A 12109-nucleotide genomic window follows, 5' to 3' on the forward strand; every position below is an offset into this window, starting at 1 on the left:
GGAAGCCGCCCAGAGTGGCTGGGGAAACCCAGCCAGATGGACGGGGTACAAAGAATATTATTATTATTATTATTATTATTATTATTATTATTATTATTATTATTATTATTATCCTTAGGAAAGTGGGTAGGGAGGCCATTTTTATCAACCCTCCCCACAGTCCTCTCACCACTAAAACTGATTGGGAGGGTTTTAGGTCCCTCTGGAATAAATTTGGGGTGTATAGACAACTGCAGAAAGGAGGATGAGTCACAATTTTTTCCTATCTCACTGCTGCATTGGCAGGTGCCTTCCTTTGGCAGAGAGAACATGACTGGATGCTGCTGCCTTAATCTTTAAGATGCTACTGGACTCTTCGCTGGTTTTGTTGCAACAGACTCATACTGCTATCACTCTGTTAAAATGATGTTAAATTATGTTAAAATGACGGCTCATTGGTATAGGACCCCAGTGAAGTTGTCTATAATGAGCCAACTAGATTGATCCCAGATTTGGAAATGTTCTAAAGCAAGGGGGAGTCTTTTCCCTTTGTTTCTGGGATTGTGAAGAAGAAAAACAGGCTGGGAAATCTGTGGGCCTCCCGACGGGATAGGGCTTCAATCACCCCTGACCATTGGCCAAGCTAGTTGAGGGGTGATGGGAGTTGGAGCCCCTCAAAATATGGATGGCTACAAATTCCCCTTTCTTGAAATAAAGAAATGTCGAAAACAGATCCTGAAAGCAATAAATAAATATTCCAGGAAAGAAAATTGGTTTAGAACATGAAGACGGATAAAGAGTGTTACTTTTCCACTTGAAGATTGAACCTACAATTGTATGCAATAAATACTGGAAGTTTAAACAAATCCAAAATATGAGGGATGCTAAAGCTCTAGGACACACTTGCTTTTCTGGAAAAAAAAAAAATGATGTGGTTTGTTTGAGCCAACCATGAATTACGAATGCAACTAAGGTTTGTGGAGTATAATGAAGAAAACCGCACCTAATAATGACTAGAGCTTCCATATACTTTTTATATGATTTGGCATTCCATTATGACATATATAGTACAATGGTACCCCGGGTTACAGACGGTTCAGGTTACATACGCTTCAGGTTACAGACTCCGCTAACCCAGAAATAGTACCTCAGGTTAAGAACTTTGCTTCAGGATAAGAACAGAAATCATGCTCCAGCAGTGCGGTGGCAGCAGGAGGCCCCATTAGCTAAAGTGGTGCTTCAGGTTAAGAACAGTTTCAGGTTAAGAACAGACCTCCAGAATGAATTAAGTTCTTAACCCGAGGTACCACTGTAGAACCCTCTGTTCCAAGAGAACCCTCATAAAAAGCCTGAAAAATCTGGAACTATCTTTTATCAGACCCTCAAGCTGATAGCCTTTGTGTTTTATTTTAACTCATGTGCAACTACTCATTCTACATGCCTATTTCATAGTTTTGCTTTTCATCTTTTAATGTTTGCCTGTTGTCATAATTGTTCTTTCTGTTTTATATACATTATAAAATGAAATACTAATACTAAACTTTACCCCCCAAAAAACCAACAAAGGTTTGTGGAGAAATGAGATATTTTGAACAATTTTAGAATGATACTTAGGGTCATTTTCCCCCATTATTACAATATGATATACTGTAATGTTTATGCTATACAAAAATCAATTTTCAATTACAATAAATTAACTTGTGTTTTTTAAATAATTCTGTCCCCAATCATCCTTACAATAAACTGTGAGGTAGGTCTCTTTTGAGTTTCACAAAGGCTGCAAGGTAGCAGGTACTAAGCTCTTTTTGGATCCAGGTCAAAGCCAAACAACAGTCCAACCACTGAGACAGGAGGAGTTTGTCCAGATACGTTCTCTTCAAATTCTTTTCATCTTCCTGTGAGTGGTTTTATTTAAGCCTGATGCAGTTTGCTGTTCACTTGAAGGAAGTGCTATCTCTCTCATGTGTCAAGCTCACACATTTATAATCCCTTGCCCCCCTGGAAACACCAATGATGCAATACATTAAGGAGGGTTCAAGCTCCCATTCATCTTCAAACGTTCCATAACCCAGTGTAAAATATTCTCAGGTGCAATTTCTATTGCTTTCAAGTTCAGCCACCATGTGTGCAGCATTAATTCCTCCCTTCACATGTTTCTCATTCAGGGACTTACACCAGCTGAGAACCACATATGGAGGCCCATATTTACTGAGCTTTTATTTTGTGCCATGGAAGTCGACAAGAAACACACACACACACACACTGCAAATATGGAGTGTTTATGGTGGTGTCCATGCTTACTGGAGACAGAGGATTAAGAAATCGCATCTGCAGCTGCACTATCAAAAATAAATCTGTTTCGTTTCAAGGATTTCATTATCCTAATTCTTCCCCTCACCCCGCATGTTTCCTGTCTAATTTGTCATTAATCATTTAATTCTTCCTTTCCTCTCCGTTTCCTATTCAAGTCTGAGTTGCATGTACCCCTATTGGACACTGGTAGTTAAACAAGTTACCAGTTCGAGTGCAATAATTCCCTCCCTCCCACCCCTCCCATGGCCACCCCCTCATTTAAAAAACCATGATGACCAGGTGAGAAACAGCATGCCCCAGGGGCAAGAGCAGTGGGTCACTCTGTCTGGCAAGCTGATGAGACCGGACTCAGCTACATTAGTCAAAAAACATGTTTGAATGCATTGTAAATATGCAACACCAGATGGGGCCAGAGAGCAAAAGAAATTTCTTTGCAATTTTTACATAGCGTTTTTTCTTTCTTTTGTTGTAACAATGCAATTTCTGATTTATTTATAGCATTCCCCCCCACGTGTAGATTCACCCACCTTCACCATTGTATGGTGCAGAATTCTTCCCAATGTAGTAATTTCAAGAAGTTATTTTATTAAAAAGCAAACACCAATATATGTACAGGGTTACTCTCAAGATCCTATTCTTCTTAAAGATGCAGTAACATATATCTGCAGAAGGAAGACACAGAGGAGGGGGAGGCAAGGAGGTTGAGACAGTCTCTGTGCGAAGGGGATCTGAAAAAAGAAGGATGGGTGTATGGATGGACGAAAGGAAAAGGTAGGGAGTGTGCAAAGCGGGCTGAGAATAGGAGAGTGAAGGAAATGGAGTGGAGAGTGTGGCCTGTATGCAAGGAGTAGTTGGGGAAAGGAAGAAGGGAAAGGGGAGTGAAGGTGAAAATGGGGGAATGCAAAGGGGGGTTGTAAACCAGGAAGGAGTGGGGTGAAGATGAAAGCAAGGGTATGGAAGGGGTTGCAGAATAGGAGGGGATGGAGGCTTCATAATCTGGGAATCTTCAGGGTGGCAGGAGAGGATATATTGTTTATTAATATCCTTCCTAACTTGCACTAGTTCATTTACTTAGCAGAGTTTACATTCCCCTTTACACAGCAGAAAACTAGTTGCAAACTCGTGTGAGTTTCTTAAGACAATACGCAATTCAATCTGGCTTGTCCAGCTTGAAATGTGTTCTAATATTTTCCTGGTAAGGCCCCTTGAATCCCTCCTAAAAGAATAAGGACACCACAGTCTTATTCATAAGCAATAAAAAAGAAAGTGTACACACGATCAGGCAGAGCACAATGTGATCCCAGAAGGCAGGCTTTAGGCTTAAAGTTACAAAACAGGTTTACCCCATAAGGGAGATGACCTGAGGGACTGCTTAGCTGGCAGCCAGCAGTTCATTCCAGGAAGTTTGCAGGACGAAAATGTGGTGGAAAAGGAGAGAGTAGCAACATGCCTTGTCCTTTTACCAGGTCTGGAAAGGTCACACCCACCCACTAGTAACATGCAAGGAAGGATGCTCCAGGCCAGGAGGAACAGGAAGTTTCGACTGGTGGACCAAACATTCCCTTGCATGTCCACTCTAGGAAAACAAGGAATGTTGTACTTGACTGCTCTCAGTGGATTACATTCCACACATAATTGGGTGGAAGGTAAAAAGAGTGCTTAGCAGTTACAATGTATCAGAAGAGGAGGATGATATATGTGGAATATGTGGCTGTTAAATGTAGACCAGCCTATCTCCCTAGGGAGTTTACAGCTGTTATGCTAACTGGTGTGTACGTGCCACCAGATGCCAATGCCAACTTGGCGCTGGGATGCCTGCAGAGCCTTATCAGCAGCCAGCAAGACAAGCATCCTGAAGCTGTGCACATCATTGCGGGAGACTTTAATCATGTTGAACTTAAAAAAGTGCTCCCAACGCTCTATCAGCATGTGAAATGTCCCACAAGAGGGGACAAGACACTGGACAAAGTTTATTCGAATGTAAATCACGGCTATAGGGCTTTACAGCTGCCACATTTGGGCCAGTCCGACCATATGTCTCTGTTCCTGGTACCAGCATATATCCCACTCAGGAAACGGGCTCCCACAATATCAAGGACTGTTAAAATTTGGCCTGAAGGTGCCATCCATCAGCTGCAGGACTGTTTTGAGAGAACCAATTGGGACATTTTTGATCGTTCAGACCTGGAGGAGCACACGGCGGCAGTTCTGTGCTATATCAATCACTGCACAGACACTGTCACAGTAAATAAATCCATCCGGTTTTACCCCAATCAGAAACCCTGGATGAATAGAGAGGTCCAGTGCCTGTTGCGGGAAAGGAACAGGGCTTTTAGGTCGGGCGAGGTGCAGCTTTACAGTGTGGCAAGAGCAAACTTGAAGAGGGGTATTCGACGGGCAAAACTGGTCTATAGGCAGAGGATTGAGGATAATTTAAGGAGTAACAACACAAGACAGATGTGGCAGGGGATTCAGCATATTACCAACTACAAACCTAACCTTGGTGCTGTCGACGGTGACCCTTTGCTGGCGGAGGAGCTTAACTTCTTCTTTGCTCGCTTCGAGAAGGAGCCACCTGAGACGCCGGTATTACAGCCACCAGCCCATAGGGGCCCCTCATTCACTGTAGAGGAGCATGAGGTGAGACAGGTATTGAGGATGGTGAATCCGAGGAAGGCTGCTGGACCTGATGGCATCACGGGAAAGGTGTTGAAGGGCTGTGCGGATCAGCTGGCGAGGGTCTTTACTAAGATCTTCAACAAGTCCTTACACCAGTCTATTGTCCCACCCTGCCTGAAGTCGTCAACTATTGTTCCTCTGCCTAAAAAATCCACAATCAGTAGTCTGAACGACTACAGACCAGTTGCACTGACTCCAATCATCATGAAGTGTTTTGAGAAACTGGTGCGCCGTCACATTATTTCCTGTCTTCCATCAACTTTTGACAACTACCAGTTTGCATACAGGGCAAATAGATCCACGGAAGACGCTATCACTACCACTCTCCATGCTGCTCTGTTCCATCTGGAGCAGCCGGGGAGTTATGTGAGGCTGCTGTTTGTGGATTTTAGCTCTGCTTTTAACACTATCCTCCCCCATAGACTGGTGTCCAAGCTAGAGGCGATTGGACTCTCCAACTCCACCTGTCTCTGGGTTTTGGACTTTTTGTCAGAACGTTCTCAGAGGGTTAGAGTAGGGTCACATATGTCCACAGCCCTTAGCCTTAACACCGGCTCACCACAGGGTTGTGTGTTGAGTCCCCTGCTCTATACTCTCTATACGTATGATTGTACAGCCATTTATTCCAGCAACAAAATCATCAAGTTTGCTGATGACACTACGGTGGTGGGGCTCATTTCAGGAGGGGATGAGTCCGCCTATCGGGACGAGGTGGAGCGGCTTTGTGCTTGGTGTGGAGAGAACAATCTGGCTCTTAATACGACTAAGACCAAGGAATTGGTGGTGGATTACAGGGGAAAAAAGGCGGACATTCAGCCCTTGTATATCAACGGGGAACGGGTGGAGAGGGTGGCGGAATTCAGGTTTTTGGGAGTGACTATCGATCAGGGCATGACTTGGAGCGCAAATACCACTGCTCTGGTGAAGAAGGCCCAGCAGAGAATTTATTTCCTCAGACTTTTAAAGAAGAACAATCTGAGTGAGAGACTGCTGGTGTCCTTCTACCGAGGCTCCATAGAGAGCATTCTCACATACTGTATTTGTGCCTGGTTCTCCAGCTGTACAGCTAGGAAGAGGAAGGTGCTCCAGAATGTCATAACCACAGCCCAAAGGATTATTGGTCATCCCCTCCCATCTTTGGAAGAACTGTACGGTTCCCGCTGTCTTAGGAAAGCAAACAATATCCTGCAGGATGCATCTCACCCGGGACACAGTCTGTTTGTACTACTGCCTTCTGGCAGGAGATACAGAAACATCAAGTCAAGGACAAATAGACTGAAAAATAGTTTCTATCCAAGAGCTGTGGCCTTCTTAAATGCAGTAACTCGATAGTGTGACCTGGGAGTTTGATGGGTGTGGGTGTGGGTGTGGCTGGAATGTGGTTTGTTTGGTTGTTGTTGTTGTGTTGCTTTTGTTGTTTTTAAGGGATGGCATCCAATTTCGTTGCACTTGTGCAATGTTGCACTTGTGTAATGACAATAAAGAATCTATCTATCTATCTATACACGAGGTCATCTGTGCAAAAGGAGGGTTGCAGAAAAGGAGGGAGGAAGAAGGCACAGACATGGGAGTGAATGTGAAAACAGGTGCAAAACGAGGCTACAAAACAAATGGGAGAAACTGGGAGTTTTCTTGACTAGACAGACAATACAGCAAATAAAGTGTATTGTGGAAGGGTTGGAGAGCAGAGTCCCTTCCCCAGTAAATGACAAATACATTGGAAACCTTTTGGCATATTCTATGGTATTTTCTACATTGCTTCCAATAGCTTTCATGAAACATACATTTAAGACAGATGGCAGGGTACATCTGCACAGAGGTGATATACCTCGCACATCCAATGAATTGCTGTCTACCATGGTCCACCTATTATAACATTGTCCGATATCTCTCATGTTTTTATACCTGGCTTTCATTTTGTGCAAATAGATTACAGAAAGCAAAGAATTGCCGTGGCAGAAGTTCTCAGACTTACTGTTAAGTTCCTAAGTTGCAGGCTTGGGATTTCATCATTTACCGGATCAATGATGATGTAGAAAGGCATTGCCAAAGATTTATGAAAGCCATCACTAACAGACACCATGAAGTGATCAGAGGAGGGTTCTAAATGCTCATGCTTTGACTGAACGTAATTGATATAACCAGCCTGGAGACTGTGAAAAGTGAACACACCTTTGGAGAGAGTCAAAGTGTTAAAAGCAGAGAATTAAATCCATTCTATTATTTTTCACATTTACTGCTGAGAGTGTATGCAATAGAAGTGAAGGCCAGTCTTGACTCCTTGTCAAACTCGTATTTCATATACAGCGAAGAACTCTACTGCATTTAGCCAGTGTCCATAAGAAAACAGCATTTGCCATATCTAATCTTCCTGACCATTAAGACTGGGAGGAAGGGAGGGCTCCGTTGGACAACCTGATTATTCAGTCCAGTTTTGTTTTTGTTTTCTAAGTGGATTTGTTGGGTAAAAGAGCACTTCAATCTACTTCAAACGCACACAAACCTAACATTTTGGTATGCGACTGAATTGCTCCCACAAAATATTAATAGCCCAGTAGCATCTGAAGAGACATGCGCAGATGGAGTGGATTTTGAAACGGGCTTCTCAAGTTTCTTCTGCAGTGTGGTGGTTAGAGTGTCAGACCAGGACCTGGGAGGTAAAGGTAAAGTTAGGTCCAGTCGTGGCTGACTCTGGGGTTGCGGTGCTCATCTCGCTTTATTGGCCAAGGGAGCCGGTGTACAGCTTCCGGGTCATGTGGCCAGCATGACTAAGCCGCTTCTGGCAAACCAGAGCAGCGCACGGAAACGCCGTTTACCTTCCCGCCAGAGCGGTACCTATTTATCTACTTGCACTTTGACGTGCTTTCGAACTGCTTGGTTGGCAGGAGCTGGGACCAAGCAACGGGACCTCACCCTGTCGCTTGGATTCGAACCGCTGACCTTCTGATCGACAAGCCCTAAGCTCTGTGGTTTAACCCACAGCGCCACCCGCGTCCCTCTAGGACCTGGGAGACCAGAGTTCAAATACCCACTAGCTCATGAAGCTTGGCCTTGGGCCACTCACTTCCCTCTTAGACTAACCTACCACACAGGGTTGTTCTGAGGAAAATATGGAGAGGAGGCAGAGAACTATGCACATCAACTTCAGGTCCTTGGAGGCAAGCTGGGTATAAATGTAACAAACAAATAATACAATATGCCAAATTTGATTTGGATACAAATCTCCTTCAGGCAAAGCCCAACTCAAATTGGGGCTCACACATCAGCTGTTCTTGCCAGTTCCTTGCCTTTCCCAGCAGGCTCCTTCCATTCCAGTTTTTAAAAGCCTGCCGAAAGGTTTTTTTATTTTGCCAGGCCTATGCAGGTAATTAAGAGTCCACCCTCCACAATAGAAAATTGATGCTTATTTTTAAAATTAGTTTTAAAAATTGTTTCTAACTTCTTGTGCTTTTATTGTATGATTTTTATCTTCTTAATGTTGCAAACTGCTTTGAAATGTGTTGTGATTTAACAGTATATAAATGCATTTATAAATAAGTAACTAAAAAAAAATGCCTTATTTTGCAGAAATGAGAAACAGGCAGCAAAGGGTTTTGTGAAAACTGAAAACGGTGCACAGAGCATTTCCTTCTGCTAATCAAAACCCAAAATCTTGGACAGGAAATGTCCCTGCAGAAAGGTTCCACTGTGTGATAGCAGTGAGGGGCATATTTAGGGCTGTGCATTGGGCACTGAGCTGAGGGGGTGTTTTCTCAAAGCCCAGGTTAGCCTAGTTAGAGCTTTACCAGCTTTGGGAAGAAGGTGGGTGGGGCTCTAGGACCCTGCCAGAGCCCTTACACCTCCTTCCCAAAGCAGGCTCCCTCCTTACCCATCCTTTGGGAAGGCACCAAATTTTGGCTTCGCACAGGGCACCATAGCACCCAAGTCTGCCACTGTAGCAGTCTTCTGCCACCTACTGCCCTCTCCATCTTCCCTAAAGTTTAGGGAGAGGAGAGGGGAAGGTGGAACCAAATACACAGTCTTGCTCTGCTTACACTTGGAACGTATATATGGAAGTGGGGAACTGCAGGGGAATCCATTGTCCGACTTTCTGTGGAAACATAGGAGATTCTAGGGAAGTGCCAAGTTCTTCTCTGATACATTACCTAGCCCTGTATATGAGCATTTTGTGCAAAGAGGTTAAGCATGGGTCTACTTTCTGAATCAGTGTAGCACAGATGGGGGTGGGAAACATTTGAATATAAATCTTTTGTGGCAGGGAGTGGGGTGTGCTTCTTGAAAGGCTCCTTCAGATCCAGAGTCACGTAAGCTTTTTCCTTCCTTAGATCCAGAGTCACTTAAAATATATACCCCCCAAAAAAAGAAAAGCTTAAGAAAATGTAGAGAAAGGCGATGACAGCCTAGAAATCATTTCAAAGCAACCTTAGTACTTTGGAATGTACCTACAGGGGTGATGAATAATACCCAAACCATATTTTGGCCCAATTTTAGTGTTTGGGCCTGGGGGGGAGTCTAACCTTGTACTTATCAGTTTCTCCTTCATAATTGTTGCCCGTGAGTTTTGAGGCCAGTGGGGGGTGGGGCAGAAGTAGAGCAACAAGTCTGTAACTCACTTATATTAACTCCAGCATTGCTCTTCTCATGTCCAGGTGTAGGAAGAATGTTCTCCAAGTATCCATACTGAGGACTGGTTTCCAAGAAGAAAGTTAGGTCCTCTGGAGTTGTGTCTTCATCTGAGGCATCCAGATATTTTAAACTGATGCATGCTGACGACCCCTCTTCCACCACAAACATCTCCCCTTGAAAAAAGGGCAGAAGAAGAATGTTATCCACACTAATCCCAACTCTACTTTGTTCATAACTAAGAAGCTGCTAAGTCATCACAGCCTGCCTGTCTAGCACCTCAACATAATCGGCTATTGATCCGGTCAGTAGCTGCTGAGAAAAGCACTAGTTTCAGCTCAAGATAACTTACTCAGCAGTATTGGGCTGCTGTGTATCTCTAGATGGTAGCAAACATTAAGCAGTCATTCTTCTCACAGTGCCTGACAGGTGTGGAAAGCTATAAAGCATGGGTTCAATTGATATTTGCATAATCCAAACTATTCTCCTCTAATCAATTTCTATGGTGTTTATATAGCTTGGTGTTCAAAATAGATGCAATCAATGATGTAGCTAAATTGCTTTAAACTCCCCTTTGTAAAATTTGGCTATCCCACAGGGTTGGAGGTATGGGGCAATGTTATAATTTCCATGACCTCACCCCACACACAACTCCACAGGCAGAACAGAATCTGACAAGTCATCTGTCCAGGCTTTCTGCACAAGGAAGATACAATGCTCTCATAAGGAATGCACCGGAGTGCAGAAAAGACACTGGTAAAAGTCTTGGACAAGTCACAGAAACAATTTGCACAAAATGAACAACCACAAATAGAATACTGGAATGCAGTGAGGGGTCAAGATGTTGTGAAGAGCCAGGAATGGGGAATGTCAAGTTGGAGGTTAGCAACATTTTGTAATTTAAGCATTCATGATATGCAAAATAAATCCTTTTGAAGCATAATATTTCTTACAAATTGATATTGCTTTAATAATTAAGTGTAAAGTAATGTGCAAAGTATTTGTAAGTCTCTATCAGGCTTCAAAGGATCCACCCCACCCACCCACAGCAGGTGGCCAGGAATGGATAAGACAAGGAAGTTCTTACCAATGTTGTTTATTCAATATTCACAGAGAGGGGCTTGGAAATGCAGCCTCCTAGAGTAATGATGTTGCTCCAAGTGAAACCCCACCCCCTCCGTCTCTCCCATTATACGTCATTCCTACAGTGACTGATCTGTGCCTTCTGCCTCTGAGCTCTCTGCTCTCCTACTTTCAATGCCCGCCAGGTTCTGGGAGAAGGCTTTCTAAAGACACAGAGTCTGTCAGCTGTCTCTCCCCTGGTGGTGCTTCTTCTTCTTCTTTTTGCTCCTCTCCCATCATTTCCCAGCTTTCCCCCTCTTCTGCCTCTGAACTGTGACCTCTCACAAAACACTGTTGTAAATCTATACTGTCTTCCTCTTTTCTGGAAGGGTCAGGCTGGGGAGGTGGCCTCCACCATTCCTCCTCTGTCCAGTTCCTGATAGACTCGGGATGAATAACACTTTCTTAGATCATTCACGCTCTCAACCACCCTGTCAGAAAGGGAAGCATCAAACCTATTTAACAGAGACTGAACTGACATTTAAAAGCAGCAGCTTGTCTGTACATTCTAGGGCTAGTAACTGAACCAAATTCTCTGAGTCCAACACTGTCCATAGGCAAGTTAGTTGTTTGCGGAAAACAAGGGAACCCCCAGGGGAAGAAGGCTCAAATCCCGGGGATTGGTGGTGGGATGATGGTGCATGGTCAGAGAGAAGAGGGAGCAGACTGGGAGGAAGAGGTGTGGGAAGCTGAAGAGATAACATGGTTTAGTGAGCAGGAAGAGGCTGTGACAGAGGTGGAAGCAGAGGCTGGAGTGGGGCCAAGAGGCAGAGATGAGGCACACTGCTGAAGAAGCCAGGGAGTCTCCCCCTCCTGCTTTGACCAGCTCCCCACCACCCTGGTCTCCCAGAACTTGCAGAGGTATGAAGAGGATAGAGCAAAGACAGACCATGCAAAGAAGCCTCAGGTTGCTTGGGAAGGACCCAGGAGAGGAGGAGACTTTGGGAACTGTGGGAAGGCAAGAACCTTCAGTTCTTACAAGTTCCTCATTGGGGCAAGACCTCCTGGGAACAGCGTTGCTGTGCTTATTGCGCATGATCTGCTTTTATTCCTTTGAATAAGGAGTTAAGTTCATTGGTGCCTTTTGAGTTATTGATGATCTGCACCAGACTCCTGCCCAGCACCAACATATACACAGTGAACCATATACACCATAACTCTGGATTTGCCTATATATATTGTAGCAAGGTTTCATTTCTAGATTTTATTCAACGAACCAATGTGACCTCAGTGCTGTCAACTAACACCAACCTCACCTCAGTTTGCTCATTTACCAATAAATAAATAGTTATAGTTGCATGCCCACTTTTGGGATACCTAATTTTTTGACACATGCCAAGCACTAGTAGCTTCTGCTATAGAAAATAAACAATACCTTGCCCTGGAGACAGGC

The 12109-nt window shown here is 44.0% G+C and overlaps 1 protein-coding gene across 3 annotated transcripts in view; it reads right to left on the bottom strand.

Annotated features, from left to right (window-relative positions):
• Window positions 1–12109, bottom strand: part of LOC310846366 (FRAS1-related extracellular matrix protein 1-like) — a 115605-nt gene that overhangs the window by 67887 nt on the left and 35609 nt on the right. For all 3 annotated transcript variants that reach the window (XM_083742732.1, XM_083742733.1, XM_083742734.1), the window contains 2 exons: window positions 9585–9770; window positions 6947–7143 (listed from right to left, as the gene is read on the bottom strand). In XM_083742732.1, coding sequence (XP_083598858.1) covers window positions 6947–7143; window positions 9585–9770 — 383 coding nt within the window. The remainder of the gene's footprint in view (window positions 1–6946; window positions 7144–9584; window positions 9771–12109) is intronic.

Source organism: Podarcis gaigeae (genome assembly GCF_964106915.1).
Source record: "Podarcis gaigeae genome assembly, chromosome: 6".
Taxonomy (NCBI): Eukaryota; Metazoa; Chordata; class Lepidosauria; order Squamata; family Lacertidae; genus Podarcis; species Podarcis gaigeae.